Source organism: Labeo rohita, chromosome 14, assembly GCF_022985175.1.
Source record: "Labeo rohita strain BAU-BD-2019 chromosome 14, IGBB_LRoh.1.0, whole genome shotgun sequence".
In the NCBI taxonomy this organism is placed as follows: Eukaryota; Metazoa; Chordata; class Actinopteri; order Cypriniformes; family Cyprinidae; genus Labeo; species Labeo rohita.
In genome coordinates, this window is record NC_066882.1 from 855236 (window position 1) to 875508 (window position 20273).

Here is a 20273-nt window from a genome sequence, read left to right on the forward strand (position 1 = left end):
AGAGTTACACACACACACACACACACACACACGAGCCTCTAACAGGTCAGACAGGTTTACGACAGATCATATTTTAGGAGTCTCAGTAACAGCTTTTGTATATGGAAAGGTGGTTGTTGGACTAAATATTTTAGGAAGCTTGAGTGAAGTTTATATTTGTGCATGGGAGGAGCGACAGCCTGTGTGTGTCTGACAGTGAGAGAGACTTTCACTTGACACATTTCACATTTTATTCTTTAGTTTTCAGTATATAGTTTTTTTGTTTTTCATTTTATACACTTTTTGTTCATAATTTATGCTGTTTTTACACCATTTTCATTTGCACTGTTTGAATTGCAGCAACAGTGCAAGTGTTTTCGTAACAAATGTAAAAATATTTGTCATGCCAGTGAACTGAGTGATTCAGACAGATGCATTTTTATCTCCTATTTTGTAAAAAATTAGTTATTAGTTTTAATTTTCTTTTCCAATTTTTACAGCTTCCTGAAATTAAAATTAGATGCATCTTCTAACAACTCAACATTTAACTTTACCATAAGCTGAGTTTAAAAGCTTGAAAGCAAGCATGAGGAACAAAATCACAATGTTTCTTAATTTTCTTAATTTCTCTTATATAATGTGATGGACCAAAATTTGTCACAAATATATTAGAAAAATCATCAATGGACAGATGCATGTTAATGGATGGTGGGTTTCATTAACATAAATATTTCTTGATCATATATATACGTGCCCTGGGCCACAAAAACTGTCATAAGGGTCAGTTTTTTGAAATTGATATTTATACATCTTTTTAAAGCTGAATAAATAAGCTTTCATTTGATGTATTGTTGATGGTTGTTAGTATAGGACAATATTTGGTTGAGATGCAACTATTTGAAAATCTGAAAATTTGAAATCTGAGAGTGTAAAAAAAAAACAAAATATTGAGAAAATCACCTTTGAAGTTGTTGAAACAAAGTTCTTAGCAATGCATATTACTAATCAGACATTACGTTTTGATATATTTACGGTGGGAAATTTCCAAAATATCTTCATGGAACATGATCTTTACTTAATATCCTAATGATTTTTGAGAAAAACAAAAGAAAAATGTATCATTTTGACCCATACAATGTATTGTTGGCTATTGCTACAGATATACCTGTGATACTTATGACTGGTTTTGTGGTCCAGGGTCACATATATAAAATCAAAATTAGTATGAATTTAGCATATCAGAATGATTTCTGAAAGACTTTGTGCCGCTTAAGACTGGAGTAGTGATGCTGAAAATTCAGCTTTAATGTCAATTACATTTGAACAGATATTCACAGAAAACTATTATCTGTGAGCGTCTCTGGTGTTTTCCTCCATCCTCCTGTTGTTTCCCCTCGTTTGTGACGTCACGCAGCTCAGTGGAGAACATGACTCTGTCTGCAGTCAAACCTCTCTGTCTGTCTTTGTTTTTCTCAGGAGATCCCGTCTGACTCACAGACGTCTCACTCCGTTCTGCCTCCAGTTTCCTGTGAAGTCACGGCCGTGTGGGAAAATGTCCAGTCATCACTTCACCACCTCATGGAAACACAGAGCTCGACGTGAGGCTGGAAGATCCACATCTGTCCCTCAAGACGCTCCAGAACATGTGAGAGTGAAGATACACACACACACACACACACACACACACACACACATGATGTTAGAGGAGTGTTTCATGCCTGTAACATATATTACCCAATTCACCTCCATACACTCTTTGACACATGAGAACATGCCTTACACATACACACACACACGTGATCTCCAGTTGCTGCTGGTAATCAAATATCTCACAGCCAGTTGTTTCCATCTGCACATAAACACAAGAGAGCGTGTGTGTTTGTGTGTTCTGGTATTCCCTACATTATAAGGACCAAATGTCCCCAGAAGTACAGTAATACCAGTAGATTCTGACCTTGTGTGGACATTTATTTGGTCCCCACAAAGAATACAAGCTTATAAATCAACAGAATGAAGTATTGAGAATCTAAAAATGCTTGTAGTTTTGTATGAGGGGTAGGTTTAGGGTAAGGGGATAGAAAATACAGTTTGGAAAAAAGAAAAACTGTTATGCCTATGGAATGAATCCATAAAATATGGATTATTATCAGGGATGCATGAGATTGGATTTTTGCCGATGTCCAATATGCCGTTATTTTTCAACTCATTCTGGCCGATAGCTAATGCCAAAACCAATTTTCATTTGGAAACGAGACCAAGTCTCTCCTGTGTGGAGATTAAACAAAGTATTTTTATTTTTTTGTTAGTTTTTAATAAAAACTTACTTAGAATTAAGTACACAATTAATTAAGTTATTTTGGTCTAAAGTGAAAGAGTTATAAAAATTACATTAAACATTATAGGGGTCATCCATTGCCCATTTTCCACAAGTTGACATGATTCTTTAGGGTCTTAATGAACAGTCTATTATATACTTTGGTTGAAAATTCTCAATGGTTGTGTAAAACAACACCCTTTTTACCTTGTCAAAATCAGCTCTGCAAAAATCATACTATTCTGGTCGAGGCTGCTTTAAATGCAAATGAGCTCTGCTCGCCCCGCCCCTCTCTTCTCTCTGTGGAGTGACGAGCCTGTTTACTTTAGCCAAACGTAATCCACTGCATCTTCAGCGGCTCAGATGTCGGGAGTAAATGACGACCACTACGTTCATTATTACATCCAGCAACACAACACCTCAATCACTCAATCAGAGATATTCTTGTGTAACTTACATCCCTGCTCCAGCATCAAAACATGCAGGTCTGACTGTAACAGCTGATCTGAGGTAAGACGCTCATGTCAATCAACTATCGTGGGAGTGGCCTCTGTGTGTGTGACGCAACAACGACAGGCATCTGAGAACGAGGGGATATTATTTTTACAGATTAATTAAAAACCACTGCATGGATTTTTATCATCATAGGGTAGATTTGTACATACACTGACAACACACATTAATGTTCAAACAACATGTAAAAGTGAACTTAGCATCCGATGACCCCTTTAATGGAAAAAAAAATCTATGTAAAATTACTTAGTCACTTAATAATTACTTACAAAGTGTCATGTTTGTGAATTTTTTTTCTTTTTCTTTTCATGTGAGCTATAGCTTCTGACCTTCTGACATTCATTACCACTTTATTTAATGAGAAACACAATCTTAATGTCATTTGTGTGTTTTACTTTCACTTTATTACGACGGGCGCCTTACCAGGCATTAGGACTCAAAACAGTGAATCTAAGCACCATTCAGGCAAAAGTTTGCTTCAAGAATGACCACACTGTTGACATGATCTTTTCGCTAGCACACCCTGAGCACATATGAGTGATTGGTCTTATCGACAGTTTGGCATCATTTTTCATATTGGGCCGATGTTTACATTTTAAACCATTATCGTCAGATTCCGATATTGGTCCAGATTGTGCATCCCTAGTTATTATTAGTAAACCTGTGGTGTGGAGACATTAGTGACATCAGACAAAGGATGATCATGTGATTACAGTGAAATTTTTGCCCATTCATCCAGTAGAACATTTGTAAGGTGAAAACACTGATGTTGGATGAGGTCTGGCTCACAGTCTCCATTCCTGTTCATCACAAAGGTGTTTAATAGGGTTGTGGTCAGGACTTTGTGTTTTTCCACACCAGATCCATCCAGCCGTGTCTCTATGGATCTTGTTTCATGTTGGAATAGAAAGGCTCTTTCCCAAACTTATCCCACAAAGTTGAAAGCACAACATTGTTTAAAATGTCTTGATGTCTTGATTTGAAGATTTCACATCACCAGCCCAACTTCTAAAAAACGGCTCCTACCATCATCCCTCCTACAGCACAGTAGGCACAATGCAGTCAGGTTGATAACATTTTCCTGGCATCTGTCAAACCCAGACTCGCTCATCAGACTGAAGTGTGATTGGTCGCTGCACAGAACAGGTTTCCACTGCTCCAGAGTCCAGTATCTGTGTGCTTTATTCACTCCATCCCACACTTGTCATTGTACTGGTGATGTGAGGCTTCATGCAGCTGCTCAGACGTGTAATCCCATTCATGAAGTTCCTGCTCAGTTTGTGTACTGCCAGTGGAATTAATATTAATATTAATTAATATTAATGCCAGTGGAAGTTTGGAGCTTTTTAGCTTCAGAATTAGCAGAGCATTGGTGACTGTTACTCTCCATGTGTCTTAATACTCAGTGAACTTTGAGTTCCTGCTGTTCCTAAACACTCCCACTTTCCAATAAAACCACTTACATTTGAGTGTTGAATATCTAAGAGCCAGGGCTATACAGTGCAACATATATGTTAGTTAGTTAGTATGATGATTTTTGATTGTGGACGATTAAAATGTTTCCACGATCTTCTTTTGAAGAAATATCATAGTATTGTGCTACAACGCACATTCTATCAGTTGCAGTTCTGGCGCATCCACCTCAATATACTGTATGGCGTGACATATGTTCACATTAAGCGTTAACTCAGCAGTAGAGTTACACTCGCGGGACACTGCACTTATTCACTGTCACAAAAGTGCATTATTTGCATCTGCTTTAAAGCCTTGCCAGTTAAACATTAGTTTACGTGCGGTTCTGACTCACGCTTTTTAGCGCCTACCTGAAGAACACACACACCTGTCAAACAGCGACTCATTACTGCCGCGTCTGATTGATTTTGCATTAATAGGCTACTGTCAAAAACGCATAAAGTTTACATATAAACACAGTAGGTTGTGTCTTAAAATGAAAGTAAATCGTTGAGAGAGAAATGGATGCATGCAGCTCTTAAAGCGACAGAACTAAACATGGTGTCGCTTGTCATTAAAGGAATAGTTAACCCAAAAATAAAATTTGTCACTATTTACTCACTCACATGTTGTCCCAAACAGGTATTAATTTCTTACTTGTGCTGAACACAAAAGAAGATATTTTGAAGAAGGTGGATAACTAAACAGTTGCTGCTACACATTTAGTAGAGGGGAAGATACTATTGTTAAAAAAACACTACCGTTTGTTTTATTTGTATATATGTGTATTTGTAATGTATATCTTTGTTCTTATTTTCTAAAAACAATAGAAAATACAAAGATTTTTATCTTTACCCACTTTGTCCCAAATGTCTGCCATTCTTTTTTTATTTTATATTTTGTTATCTTGAAAGTTTTTTTTTAATAATAGTAAAGCCAACATGACAAAGAATCATGATAAGATCATGAATTGTGATATTCCTGAAAAAAATAGTGATGTGATGTTTTTGCCAACTTGTGCTACAACAGAACATTCAACCTCTGTAGCACCAGTGCTATGTGCAAAAAAAGTTAACGTACAGCCCTGTCTAAGAGGGATGAAATTTCACAAACTGACTTATTGCAAATAAGTGCATCCTGTCACAATCCCACACTTGAATTCACTGAGCTCTTCAGAACGACTCATTTAATCACTCAAATACAGACTGCTTTGGCTAGTGCTGGATTTTACACACCTTTGGAAGTGGGTCTGATTGGACACCTGAATTCAGTAATGAAGAGGAGTATCCCAATACTTCTGTTTGTGTAGTGTAGATAGAGGTGTTATTATATATCACTTTCAACACATCTCAGAGAAACACACACACACTGTCTTTAATGATGTTCTGCACAGCTGTTCAGCTGGGCCAGGTGTGTGTGTGTTTTCGGGATGGAGCTGGCAGGGACAGAAGAAATTCTGGAAACAGAGAGGAAAGGAAGCAGACCGGAGGGAGGGAAGGACGAAATGGATCTGGTTTGGAGATAAGCTGCTCCCATAGCAATTGGCCCAGAGTTACGAGAAGTGTAAACATACGCACACACACACACACACACAGTCAGTCTGTGTAGTTTGTCCTTGTGTAGACGGTTTGGTGAATGTCTTCAGACCACATACAGACCAGCTTTAGACCACCTACAGACCACACAAAACTGGAGAACACTTGTGAAAACTCCTGAAGCTTTGGTTCAGTGTTGATGTTGAGGATCGGTTCAGTGTGTGATGTGTGTTGGGGCTAATGATTTGTGTGTTTTCTAGATGAACTGGCTGAACTGTTGGGTAGTTTGAGCTGGTGGTGTTTTCGTGTTGTTTGTTGGATAGTTGGACTCGGTTCCCATGTGAACTGTTGGGTAGATTTCAGGTCATGTATTTTTGGATCGTCTGGCAGAGTGTGTGTATTGTTGGGTAGTTTACCTGATTATTAGTTTCACCATTTTCAACACTTGATTATTGATTTTTAAATGAAGTTCAGCAATTTTAAAACTTACATTTGTAAGTAAAGTCGGATAAATTGATTATTGACTTAAATTAAGTTGGGTATTTAAGTTTGATATTTAAAAAGTTTAAAAGTTTTTAAGTTGGGTAAAAATATTATTGACTCTTAAATTGTTAAACAGTTTTAAAACTTTTTTAAATCAAGTTGGATAAACAGGTGATTTACTCTTAAAGTAATAATTTTTAAAAATTATATTCTTTAAATAAAGTTGGATAAACTGATTATCTGCTTTCAAATTATTAATTTAAAAAAAAAAATGTTAATCATTTAAATAAAACAGATGACTGGCTTAAAAATGTAATAATTTTAAATAATTTTTAAAATGATTGCACATTAATTTAAGTTGGATAGACATGATTGACTATTACATTATAAAGTTTAATCATTCAGCAGATTTTTGCCTCTTGAATTAAGTTGAGTAATTCAAAAACTTTAAAATTTAATACATTTTTAAAATGTAAATAGAGTTGATTGACTCTCAAACAGATGGTTGACTCTTAAGTCAAGTTCAATAATTAAAAAAAACTTTTATTATTTAAAGTTGGATAAACAGATTGACTTTAATTAAGTTGAATAATTTAATCTTTACAGTTATCTAAATTAAAATTAGATAAACATTTTTCTCTTAAATTGAGTTTGAGCACTTAAAAACTTCAGTATGTTGATTATAAGGTTTATAAGGTAAGCAGATATACTCTGAATTCAGATGTCTTTTCACAGTAGGTTTCAGATTGTCACCAGGAATTGATTCACAGGCATTAAAGAGTCTTTTATGTTGTCAAAAAAAGCCATCAGAGTAATGAAGAGGAATATTAATCAATCAGTCATAAGAGCTCGTTAGTGACATCAAAAGACACGTGCAGAAGAACCTTTGTGTTGCTTTAATGCTTCATTCTTTGATGCAACTTTAACACACAATAGCAATTAAAGTCAAAGGCTCAGTATGTAGAACATCTGGCAGTGTTAACACACACACACACACACACACACACACACACACACACACACACACACACACTGCTGAACATTTGTACAGACCTGAAACCTGAGGGTGACAGTAAGAAACACCCAAAACACTCTAGTATCGCACTGTTTTAGACTGTTTTACACAAGCAAATACAATGTAAACAAATACTAATAATAATATATTAACCCTGTAAAGTCTGAAATATGGAGTAATTGAACATAACAGTTTATTGAAACTAGAAAAAATATATAAGAAGATGTTTGCATATACCTTGTATGCCTCATAGTGAGATCTAGTGAGAATATGGAGGAAAAACAGCTCAGTTTTATTCAAAGACTCAAAATGAGTAAAAATATGAATTTGGTGCAGATGCAGATATTGATATGACGAAATTCTGTAATGTAAGTCAGTGAGAACTTTATAACAGCAGAGCAGATACTGACATAAAATGATGTAAATATCAGTGGTCGCTCTATATCTCCAATAATATGTCTTGGTAAGATGAGATTGAACTGATCCAAACATATAATGCAATGCAATCAAATGACGATTGAGAGCTAAATAAATAAACGTTCCTCAAAAAATGTGAGATGTCTTGGAGGCTTGGGAAGATCATTCCTCCACTGAGGAACAGTGAAAATAAAGCTTCTGGAAACAAATGTTCCTCAAAAGATCTTGACATTTGAGACTAAAAAGTGATTGAAGAATCAAGTAAAGCCAAGCTGCTTCAGTCCAGTAATTCCAGTAATTCTTCATCTGGAAATATGTCTACAGTTGTTCTTGCATTTACTTGATAAAAATCAGTCAGTATTTGACAGCAAAAACACACGTGAAGGCACCAGCTGAAGGTGCACATTTGTACAATCACACTAAAAGAGTTTTCACTGAATAAAAATCTTTAATCAGATGACAGAAGAAATGGAGTAGATTGAGTGTGAAACAGGTTTAACAGCAAAGTTTGATCATTTTGATCATTTTGACACATAGAGTAATGTGTCCTTTTTGCAATTCACAGACTATGACTTTGTGCACTTGGCCGCTTGCATAAACTACTTAGTCTTACAAGTTCATTACATAGAAAAGTGCATTGGTCTAATTTGACCCTGGCTTGTTATTTCTTGGCAAACTACTAGTCAAACTAGTTCTTAAGACTCATAATAACTCATAATATTTTTTATTATTATTATTATCCTGTTCATTCAGTAAACTGGTCAGAGCAACCAATGCCTGTTTTTTGTGTGTGTGTGTGTGTGTGTGTGTGTGTGCGCACATGTTTGTGTTTTGTACTGAACAGGAACAGGAAAGCAATGATAAACATCCATTATGGCTCTGTATTCACAGTGACTCTAAAACACACAGTCGCTCTGAGAATAATTACACCTGAACGACACACAGAGAGAGGAACATTTGTAAACCATTACCAGACCATTTCCTCTGCTAATACAGGATGTGGCTGCAACAAATGTCCCATGATGCATTTGTAATATTAAACTCCAGTGTGTTTGTGTCGGATAGTGTAGAAACTACATCAGAACTTCGTTTGCGTTTCCTGGGCTGGTTTTTGGGAGTTTCTGATGACTTTGGAAAGGTTCCTCAGAAAAGTTCAGGACCTGGAAGAGCGAGCAAATCCCCGAACAGGCCTCTGCCGAGCCTTTACACGAGCCATCGGGAACTGAAGTGTGTGTATGAGAGTGAACAGGAAGTGAACGTTTGACTCTCACACTGTTTTACAGTTCAGAGGCGGTTAATGTTTGCCAAGAGCGAGAGAGCTGTAATTGCACACTTCCTCTGAAGAGAGAGAGACAGAGAGATCATGTATAGATCTCCTTATATTATATATGCACATATCCCTACTTTATTGTCAATATCTTGTTTATTTTAGTTCTGATATTTAAAGACGTTATATATGGTATGCAGTATACAGTATATAGAACAGCAGTCTGAAACATTAAGAAAATTGCAATCAGCTTTATTTGTTTAGGTGAGCTCAATAAATGACTTTACTGTGATATAGATTTTTTTGTGATGTGCAGACTTTACATAGTAACATTTAAGTAAGAAAACATTTAACAAAAAAGGTACATCAAACGTGTATTTCTTGATTCACATTTTTTTGTTTGTGCCCCCCCCCCTTTTTTTTTTAAGTGCATGTTGTGTACAATTATTTGCTATGTATTTGAGAAAAGCTAAAGTTATTTTGATCAAAGAAGAAAAGCACAGAAACACATGGTCACTTAGCAGGACTCACACTGATCTTACTGTCTATGTGTAAGGGATAATGTACATCCAGCTGGTTGTTATTGCAAAATAAAGCCTGACAGCTTTTTCCTGCAGCCCGACACAAAGTGGAGAGATGTTGTATAAGACTAAAGGGCTTTATTGTGCAATAACAACTGACTGGATGTACGTTATCCTGCTTATTACATGGCTGCTTCCCAAAAAGTAAATAATTAGACATAAAACAGAGATCTGAATTGAGATATTTCAATGCAAAGCTTCCGTGAGGAAAGCAGATGCTAGCAAGCATTAAGTTTAAAATAGACAGACATTTAAGGGATGCGGTGCACTCATAGGTAGCATTTTTCACGTATTTCACCACATAATTATGGTAATAAAATATATTGATTTAATATGAAAATATATGAAAAAAAAACAGTTTGTTAGTTATCTTATAATCCATTACAGTGTACAAAATAACAGCAGCTGCATTTGTATGAAACTAGAGAGCGAGTCCAGGATGACATACTTAAAAAATTGTACTTATAATATTTGAGTTGAATTTTAATATTTTTTTTAGCCAACCAAACACAAAGCTTCCACAAAGAAAAAATGTTTCCAGCAATTGTACAGCGCCATAATTAGAGGATTTATTACACACTTTAATTCTGACATGTTATTTCACTGACAGAAGTTCAGCTGCAGTATTAATGTCATAAACAGAAAAGGAATAGATTCTATAACATCTCACTGTTACTGATTCATCATCAGCTCAAAGCATTATGAGTAGAATCTCTAGTCAATCTATTATATTTCATCAACACAGTTTCACTGATGATCCAGAACAAACAATAAACCCAGATCCAGATCCAAATTCAAACCCAGATCTAGATTTTGACCCAGTTCCAGATCCAGATTCAAACCCAGATCCAAACCAAAACCCAGTTCCAGATCCAGATCCAAACTGAAACCCAGATCCAGATTCAACCCGTGATCCAGATCCAAACTGAAACCCAGATCCAGATTCAAACCCGGATCCAGATCCAAACTGAAACCCAGATCCAGATCCAAACTGAGACCCAGTTCCAGATCCAGATCCAAACCGAAACCCAGATCCTGATTCAGATCCAGATCCAGATCCAAACCGAAACCCAGTTCCAGATCCCGATCCAAACTGAAACCCAGTTCCAGATCCCGATCCAAACTGAAACCCAGTTCCAGATCCAGATTCAACCCGAGATCCAGATTCAAACCCAGATCCAAACTGAAACCCAGATCCAGATCCAAACTGAGACCCAGTTCCAGATCCAGATCCAAACCGAAACCCAGATCCTGATTCAGATCCAGATCCAGATCCAAACCGAAACCCAGTTCCAGATCCCGATCCAAACTGAAACCCAGTTCCAGATCCAGATTCAACCCGAGATCCAGATTCAAACCCAGATCCAAACCGAAACCCAGATCCAGATTCAGATCCAGATCCAAACCGAAACCCAGTTCCAGATTCAAACCCAGATCTAGATCCAAACTGAAACCCATTTCCAGATCCAAACTGAAACCCAGTTCCAGATCCAGATCCAAACCGAAACCCAGTTTCAAACCCAAACCCAGGATAGAGCGGCTGAGTGAATGTGGTCTGGACTGTGTGGATGAGGCTCATTGTGTCAGAGACGCTGTAGAAGGACAGAGTTCCTGCACTGTGATCCACAAACACTCCTATTCTACTGCTGATGGACGTCACAGGGAGATCAGTCTTTATGTTATTGTTTCTGAATGAGTAACTGGAGGGACGGCAGATCAAACTCCAGGACTGATCATTAGATCCATACCGACACTCATTACCTGGTCCCTTCCTGCTGATGCTTTTATATGACACTGATATATACACACCTTTTTTTCCACTCCACTCAATCTCCCAGTAACAGCGTCCACACACACTCTCTCTACACAACACCTGATGATAAAAATCAAATCTGTCTGGATGATCAGGATACGGCTGGTTTTCACCAGTGTCAGTAATCATTCTGTTTCTCTCAGATAGACGGAGGTGTTCATTCACTGTGTTCAGATCCAGAGTGAGCTGATGGGAATCTGATGGAGATAAAACACATCAGAATCAGGAATTATGAATCTGTTTGATGTTTTCATGTAGCTGAACTCTTCATGTTCAGTGTATCATCAGTGTCTCAGTACAGATGAGCAGATATCCTGTGCAAATCATCATTTACATCATCAATTATTCTTTCACCTTCTACAGGAAGAACATGAACACACTCAGTGAGTTTTTCTGCTTGTTTTCTTACTGACTTACATTGTAGGAAGTCGTTCCTGGTCCTGGGAACAATGTTGTTGAATGTGACTGTGGAAATCAACAGACATGAACAGTGTGATTCTCATGATCCTGCATCCATTCCTAACACATTTCTAATATGATGTTCTCCATGATATGAGATGATGATGGACTCGTTTCTGAGAGCAGATGAATCTCCAGGACTTTACCTCTGTCTGAGATCTTCTTGAGCTCCTCTTTGCAGAAATCCTCCAGTTTGTCTTTCAGCTGATGGACAGATTCTCTCAGACCATCAAAAGAGACGAGAGAAATGAAGGGATCATCATTTATGTCTGTAGATTCAGGAGGTGCTGAGAGAGACTGGAAACTCTACAGAAAACAGAAATCAAAACTCATCAGCTCCACACTTCACCCAATAACCTGCACCAACATCAGATTTGACTTGACTGATCTTTAGTAACTCACCTCAATCCAGCACTTTCACAGCATCAGCTTCATTCTTCTCATATTCATTAAATCACATTAGAGCTACAGATTCTAGTATTTGCTTCTTACACTAAATGAGAACCTTATAGAAACACTGAAACTTCACAAGGATCCTTAAGACACACTCAGGTTTGGTTTGGTTTGATTTCAATACTCATAGCAATAAGCATTGCTAATATATAGCCTGACTTCATGTTTGGGATCTTTATGGTCAAATGTATCTTTGTCTTACAGGCAAATAAAAATCAGGTTTGAACATTGTCTGATCCAATTTAGATGACTGTTCCTCAGAATGGCATAATAAATCAGAAGGAAAAATTAGATGAATGTTAGAAATGTTATTGAATTTTTGAACAACTTAAATATGTCTTCCAGACGAAAGAGCTCAGAGAAATGATTTCCAGAGCTGAAAGCCATTTGTAAGTGGCATCTCTTTCAGAAGAAGATGATCAGATGAGAGTCTGACTGATGATTATATAATAAGACACTGATGAAATTTTTCTCTGTGAGTCTCCTGTCACAGCAGGATGTGTCTCAAGTCCACTATGATGGTGTTCTTCTAGATCTGTGTTACCTGCAGGAACTGGATGTGATCCTGTGTGTGTGAAAGCTGCTCCAGCTCAGCGTCTCTCCTCCTCAGATCATTGATCTCCTGCTCCAGTCGCTCCAGTCGTCCTTCAGCTCGACTCACTGCTCGCTTTTCCTGATCTCTGATCAGCCGTATCAGCTCAGAGCGGCTTCTCTCAATGGAGCGGATGAGCTCAGTAAAGATCCTCTCACTGTCCTCCACTGCTGTCTGTGCAGAGCGCTGTTAGGACACACAGTGATTCAGGCTTCAGTGGGACTGAAAGAGACAAGAGAGTCTGAACTGAGACTGAGACAAACTTCTCTTCATCTCCAGACTCACCTTATGAGACTCCACAGCCTCTCTCAGCTGCTGAAGATCTTTCTCTCCCTGCTGGATTCTCTGCTGGAACGTCTTCTGCGTCTCCTTCAGCTGCTTCTGCAGGACAAACAGATGATAGTGAATGTCACAGAAAACTACTGACACTAAATCATCATGTGAACAGATGAATCCAGTAAAAGTGGAACTGATAACTAATGGCTGTAGGCTCAAACTCCAGAAGTGATGATCGATCATGGCTTGTTTCACACTGCAAGTATAAGTATTATAAAAGTGAATCTGACACACACGTAGAGCTTTACACTGACAGTGTTTCTGTGTAATTAAGCTGCAGCTCTACACAGAAAATAAACAGACTATTGGATCACTGCACTGAGTATTAACTTGATCTCTAGTTTTAAATACCTGTTTTTCTGTCCTCTGTGCTGCAGCTGATACAGTGTCGTGGTTTTTATGTTCATCCATACACAGCACACATATACATTTCTGATCAGTGCGACAGAAAACCTCAAGGATCTTCTCATGTTTCTGGCAGATCATCTCCGGCAGTCGTCCAGTGGCATCAGTCAAATTGTGTCTCTTTCCTTTAAAGAAACTCTCGTGTTGTTCAAGGTGATTCTGACAGTAAGAGTTCAGACACACCAGACAGGACTTGACGGCTTTGTATTTTGTTCCAGTACAGACGTCACACTGCACATCTCCAGCTCCAGCGTAACAGTCAGCAGGAAGTTTGGTCTTCTTCAGTTTCTCCACCACTTCAGCCAGCATGGTGTTTCTAGCTAAAGCAGGTCTTGGACTGCTGAAGGTCTGTCTGCACTGAGGGCAGCTGTAGACTCTCATCTGATCCTCCTGATCCCAGCAGCCTGTAATACAGCTCTTACAGTAACTGTGTCCACAGGGAATGGCCACTGGATCCTTCAGGAGATCCAGACACACTGCACACGTGAACTCCTTCTTATTTATGGAAATTCTGTCTTCTTCCATTTTACTGCATGAATACAGAGACACAAACACACAACAGCTCAACTACACTTCAGTTTCTCTTTTCCTGCAATCACTTGATTCCTGGTTCCTGGTTCTGTGTTTGTGTGACGTGTGTTAAACAGGTGTGTCTATGAGACTGTAAACCAGGTTCCTCATTCCTGCTCCTGCAGAGTCACACTAACATGCATGTTGGGTTTGCATATTTAATATTCTTCAAAAATATTTATTTTGTATTTTACATTCCATAGGTCTAATGGTTGTTCTACTGTACAAGGTTATGTTCACTCATATTGCATGTATAATGCTTTGGTTGTCGAGTAGGCCTTAATGAAGACACTGTGGAAAATATATAATGATAATATAAATTACCCTTTTAAAGGCATACTACCAGTTACACATGATATATTTGCACATGAGGCAAATGTTAAAAGCTGTTAATTATTAATCAGTGTATCATGTATGTTTTTTACTTGTATTTTATGTGGTGACCACAAAAGTGCTCTAGGTAGGCCGATTTTTCTTACTTATTTGTTAGGATTAAATAGATAGTAATGAGTGGTTTACATTCAATCCCTTTTTTTTATCAGTATCATTATTTATGATCTGAATTTTGTGAATTAAGTTCACTTTTGCTGTGTTATAAGCTGAACTGCAGATGCTTTCACTTTCGAATTCGCAATCTGAAAACAACATTTCAAAACGAAAACAAAAAGAAAAATAGAACTAATCCAGGGTGCGTTTCCCAAAAGCATCAAAAGCATCACCACCTTGCTCCTGCTGACACTACAAATACAAACCAGGCTCTACACCCGAAGCACTCACAACGAAAACTACTCTTCACATGATCAGTGAAATCCTGAATATGCCACGGCTTTGTAACACTGTAACTCCCGCTGTATGGAACAGACGCTTCAGCACTGCAGATCATGCACTCACACAAATGCGACCATGTCAAATTTTAACTTAAACATTCTCTAAATAAATAAATAAATAAATAAAATTATCTAAAATGTGACAGTTTTGATCAGTCTAGAGCCCTGCAATACAAAGGCATTCAACATGGAAAGTAACAGAAATGTAGTCACTAAGTCATGTTTAATTATAATTTCTAATTATTGTATACGGTGCACTGCGCTTTGACAGGGGTGCGGGACAGGAACAGGACATAATTCTTTCCTACAACTTGTTAATTCGTTCCTACGATTTATTAATTTATTAATGGAGGTGCCAAATTGTCCTCTCACTTGAGAGAAAAGGTCCTTTCTCAGTAGAATTGGCGAGGAGGGTGCTGACAGTAGCTGTATCAGCTCAGGGAACCTGTGGTTCTGCCAGAGTGGGGCCACCAGAAGGACCAAGCATCTGACCTCCCCGGCTTGTCTGATGGCCCGAGGGAGCAGAGCGATCAGGAGAAAGACATACAGGTATGCATTGGGCCATTTGTAGGCCAGTGCGTCTTGATCTTTTGAGAAAAATGTTGGGCGATGGGAGTTGTCTTCTGAGGCAAAGAGGTCAACCTCTACCTTCCTGAAAGTCTCCCAAATTATCTGAACCATCTGGGGGTGAAGTCACTATTCTTCTGGAGACACACTACCTGGGACAACATGTCCACTCCCTGGTTCAATTTTGCCCGGCACATGCACTGCCTTCAAGGAACACAGGTTGTGCCCAGCTAGTACAAAATGCAGCAGCTAGAGTTCCATAAAGAACCAGAAAGTATGACCATATTAGCCCGGTTCTGTCAACACTGCACTGGCTCCCTATTAATCATTGTATACATTTTAAAATCTTGCTAAATACTTAGTAAGCCCTAAATGGTTTAGCTCCTCAGTACTTGAACAAACACTCGCCTTTTAGTCCTTCACGTCTGGTGCGTTCTCAAAACTGTGGCCATTTGATAGTGTCTAGAATACAAAATAAACTTCGGGTGGCAGATGCTTTTTAATCCTTTGTAATTTATCTGTTAATTCTTTGTACTTTTACTCAACAGAATCGAAAACTCATTTTAAGCTTTTATTTACTTTTTGAAGCATTTGAAATGTATAGACCTTAAGTCCTTTTAGCCTGTGAAGGAATGGTCCCAGGTCTCCTGGCTGGCTCGCCAAAATTGTGGTTGAAATTTCCCTACGCACCTGACACCAAAATTATTCTTAGGTGACTTTTATGACTGCAAGCCACAATATCTCTGACCACACTGGAGAACCAGGCCTCAGACAGTTTAGTTAAAGGGGTCATGACATAAGAAATCAAATTTGACTTGATTGTTTTTTTTGCATATAAGAGTTCTTTTTGTACCTTTAAGACATCCTGCTAGTTTCATAGCTTAAAACATCCTTCTCATTAAGAACAAAGCATTTATTTAATCAAGCTACAAAAATTGCTCGTTTAGATCTGAGGTGCAAGATGACATCACAGGGGACACATTTGCATAAACATTGCCTCCAGAGCAAGACATAGACGAATAGTCATCTTTTCACCATAGGCCTCGCCCACTGGCATTGATGAATGCGAGTGTCACGTTGCATCAGAAGCAAATAGAAATTACAATCACTGCTGCTATCTTGTCTACAGTGGATACAGTATACAGATGCACGTTCACTCTCTGACGCAGTCCACACACTTTCGTCTGTTGTCAATAGGAAAAATAGAGTGAATAAACATTCACTTTGACACGTTTGGTTTAAACAACTCGTTTGCGTCTTTGTACAGATATCAAAAGGATCCCAGCATAAGGAACAAGTGGACAGTTTATTTTTTTAAAGGCATCCCAGATTGTGTCAGAGGATTGGACTGAGGATTTTTTTTTTTTTTTTTGTAAACAAAGCACAATGTCATGGAGAGTTCACAAAGAAACATTTGTTGAAAGATGGCATTTAAAGTTCTGAAAAATGTCATTGCAGCAGTGTAATGAAAGCACATATTTCTTGAAGTTTATTGCTGAATTTTACTGCGTCTACACTCTGTGTGCTGTGTACAATAATAGACATGAAAATGATTTCTGATTCCTAAAAGGAGGCTTGTGACAGTGTTTTTGGTTGATCTCACTAGTGTTTTCTAGAAAGTGCAGTAGTCTTTGTGTTTGAAGTTTCATCCTGACAAAAGAGAATGGCATGTTATTTCACTGACAGACATTCAGCTGCAGCATTAATGTCTATAACATCTCACTGTTCACTCATCGTGCAGCTCAAAGCATTATGGGTAGAATTTCTCATCAGTCTATTCTGATTCATCAACACAGTTTCACTGATGATCCAATAAAAACAAAAAAAACAGGATAGAGCGGCTGAGTGAATGTGGTCTGGACTGTGTGGATGAGGCTCATTGTGTCAGAGACGCTGTAGAAGGACAGAGTTCCTGCACTGTGATCCACAAACACTCCTATTCTACTGCTGATGGACTTTATAGGGAGACGAGTCCATATGTTATTGTGTATGAATAAGTAACTGGAAGGAGAGCAGTATAAACTCCAGGATTGATCATTATACCCAAACCTACACTCAACACCATCTCCCTTCCTGCTGATGCTCTTATATGATACTGATATCTCCACACCATAATCACCTCCACTCCACTCAATCTCCCAGTAACAGCTTCCACACACACTCTCTCTACACAACACCTGAGAGTGCACGTCAAATCTGTCTGGATGATCAGGATACAACTGATCTGTGCCAGTGTCAGTAATCATTCTGTTTCTCTCAGACAGTTGAAGGCGTTTATTCACTGTGTTCAGATCCAGAGTGAGCTGATGGGAATCTGATGGAGATAAAACACATCAGAATCAGGAATTATGAATCTGTTTGATCTTTTCATGTAGCTGAACTCTTCATGTTCAGTGTATCATCAGTGTCTCAGTACAGATGAGCAGATATCCTGTGGAAATCATCATTTACATCAATTATAAAAACTCTTCGTTCACCTTCTACAGGAAGAACATGAACACACTCAGTGAGTTTTTCTGCTTGTTTTCTTACTGACTTACATTGTAGAAACTCCTTCCTGTTCCTGGAAACAATGTTGGTGAATGTGACTGTGGAAATCAACAGACATGAACAGTGTGATTCTCATGATCCTGCATCCATTCCTAACACATTTCTAATATGATGTTCTCCATGATATGAGATGATGATGGACTCGTTTCTGAGAGCAGATGAATCTCCAGGACTTTACCTCTGTCTGAGATCTTCTTGAGCTCCTCTTTGCAGAAATCCTCCAGTTTGTCTCTCAGCTGACGGACAAATTTTGGTTTGAGGTACTGAGAAAGACTGGAAACACTACAAAAAAGAGAAATCAAAACTCATCAGTTCCACACTTCACCCAATAACCTGCAGTCATGGCCTAATGGTTAGAGAGTAGGACTTATAACCCAAAGGTTGTGGGTTTGAGTCTCAGGTCAGGCAGGGATTGTCGGTGAGGCGTCACCACTCTCTCCATCCTCAATACCTTGACTGAGGTGAGACCCTTGATCAAGGCACTGAACCCCCAACTGCTACTGTGTGCATGGGTTGGGTTTTGCAAAGCACAAAGTACTTCCAAGTGTGGGTCACCATACTTGGTCACATGTCACATGATTTCCTCCCTTTCCTACAGTCTGTCTGATGATTATATAATAAGAAACTCATTAAATGTTTCTCTGTGAGTCACCTGTCACAGCAGGATCTGGCTCAAGTCCCTTTAGATCTCTGTTACCTGCAGGAACTGGATGTGATCCTGTGTGTGTGAAAGCTGCTCCAGCTCAGCGTCTCTCCTCCTCAGATCACTGATCTCCTGCTCCAGTCGCTCCAGTCGTCCTTCATCTCGACTCACCGCTCGCTTTTCCTGATCTCTGATCAGTCGTATCAGCTCAGAGCGGCTTCTCTCAATGGAGCGGATGAGCTCAGTAAAGATCCTCTCACTGTCCTCCACTGCTGTCTGTGCAGAGCGCTGTTAGGACACACAGTGATTCAGGCTTCAGTGGGACTGAAAGAGACAAGAGAGTCTGAACTGAGACTGAGACAAACTTTCCTTCTTCTCCAGACTCACCTTATGAGACTCCACAGCCTCTCTCAGCTGCTGAAGATCTTTCTCTCTCTGCTGGATTCTCTGCTGGATTATCTTATGCATCTCCTTCAGCAGATTCTGCAGGACGGAGATATTATAGTAAATGTCTCAGAAAACTACTGGCACCAACTGAGTTTGAGCGTCACACTGACAGTGTTTCTGTGTTCTGTATAATTAAGCTGCACCTCTACGCAGAATATAAACAGACTATTGGATCACTGCACTAGTAACTTGATCTCTAGTTTTAAATACCTGTTTTTCTGTCCTCTCTACTGCAGCTCCTACAATGTAGTGGTGTTTATGTTCATCCATTGGACACAGCACACAGATAAATTTCCGGTCAGTGCGACAGAAAATCTCAAGGATCTTCTCATGTTTCTGGCAGAACTTCTCCTGCAGTCGTCCAATGGCATGAGTCAGATTGTGTCCCTTTCCTTTAAAGAAACTCTCATGTTGCTCAAGGTAATTCTGACAGTAAGAGTTCAGACACACCAGACAGGACTTGACGGCTTTGTATTTTGTTCCAGTACAGACGTCACACTGCACATCTCCAGCTCCAGCGTAACAGTCAGCAGGAAGTTTGGTCTTCTTCAGTTTCTCCACCACTTCAGCCAGCATGGTGTTTCTAGCTAAATCAGGTCTTGGACTGAAGGTCTGTCTGCACTGAGGGCAGCTGTAGACTCTCATCTGATCCTCCTGATCCCAGCAGCCTGTAATACAGCTCTTACAGTAACTGTGTCCACAGGGAATGGTCACTGGATCCTTCAGGAGATCCAGACACACTGGACACATGAACTCATCCCGAGAAATTCTGGCTTCTGCCATTTTACTGCATGAATACAGAGACACAAACACACAACAGCTCAATTACGCTTCAATCTCTCTTTTCCTGAACTCACAAGGTGAAGTTTGTTTCCTGGTTTTGTGTTTGAGTGACGTGTGTGAAACAGGTCTGTCCACAAGTTTGTAAAGCTGGTTCCTCATTCCTGCTCCTGTAGGGTCACTCACACTGGTTTCCATGTTTTATGCTTTCATTCCATAGGTGTAATGGTTTTTATACTGTACAAACTGTATTTTCCATCTCCTTGCATTAAACC

At 38.8% G+C, this 20273-nt stretch overlaps 2 protein-coding genes across 3 annotated transcripts; both read right to left on the bottom strand.

Moving 5' to 3' along the window:
• Nucleotides 1-11530: 11530 nt before the first annotated feature.
• LOC127176259 (E3 ubiquitin/ISG15 ligase TRIM25) lies at nt 11531-14192 on the bottom strand. Its single transcript, XM_051127841.1, has 5 exons — nt 13561-14192; nt 13159-13254; nt 12826-13059; nt 11975-12134; nt 11531-11834 (listed from the first exon to the last, which is right to left on the bottom strand). The coding sequence occupies exons 1-5, from the start codon at nt 14137-14139 to the stop codon at nt 11662-11664; spliced, it is 1242 nt and encodes a 413-aa protein (XP_050983798.1). The 5' UTR covers nt 14140-14192; the 3' UTR covers nt 11531-11661.
• A 3556-nt stretch (nt 14193-17748) lies between these two features.
• On the bottom strand, nt 17749-20054 carry LOC127176260 (E3 ubiquitin/ISG15 ligase TRIM25-like). 2 transcript variants are annotated; one of them, XM_051127842.1, is made up of 6 exons: nt 19429-20054; nt 19159-19254; nt 18826-19059; nt 18307-18410; nt 18119-18166; nt 17749-17892 (listed from the first exon to the last, which is right to left on the bottom strand). In XM_051127842.1, the coding sequence occupies exons 1-6, from the start codon at nt 19999-20001 to the stop codon at nt 17853-17855; spliced, it is 1095 nt and encodes a 364-aa protein (XP_050983799.1). In that variant the 5' UTR covers nt 20002-20054; the 3' UTR covers nt 17749-17852. The 2 variants fall into 2 exon arrangements, with proteins under 2 accessions (XP_050983799.1, XP_050983800.1); XM_051127843.1 differs by having other exon boundaries at nt 17819-18009.
• Between the last annotated feature and the right edge of the window lie 219 nt (nt 20055-20273).

What these genes read in the sequence shown, in the direction of transcription:
- LOC127176259 (XM_051127841.1), bottom strand. Translation starts at nt 14,139, where the DNA reads ATGGAAGAAGACAGAATTTCCATAAATAAGAAGGAGTTCACGTGTGCA. An exon ending in ATCACATCCAGTTCCTGCAG is followed by an intron (nt 12,135 to 12,825) that starts GTAACACAGATC and finishes TGTTTTCTGTAG; the next exon opens with AGTTTCCAGTCTCTCTCAGC. An exon ending in CAAGAAGATCTCAGACAGAG is followed by an intron (nt 11,835 to 11,974) that starts GTAAAGTCCTGG and finishes TGATTTCCACAG; the next exon opens with TCACATTCAACAACATTGTT.
- LOC127176260 (XM_051127842.1), bottom strand. Translation starts at nt 20,001, where the DNA reads ATGGCAGAAGCCAGAATTTCTCGGGATGAGTTCATGTGTCCAGTGTGT. An exon ending in TAGAGAGGACAGAAAAACAG is followed by an intron (nt 19,255 to 19,428) that starts GTATTTAAAACT and finishes TCCGTCCTGCAG; the next exon opens with AATCTGCTGAAGGAGATGCA. An exon ending in AGGCTGTGGAGTCTCATAAG is followed by an intron (nt 19,060 to 19,158) that starts GTGAGTCTGGAG and finishes GTGTCCTAACAG; the next exon opens with CGCTCTGCACAGACAGCAGT.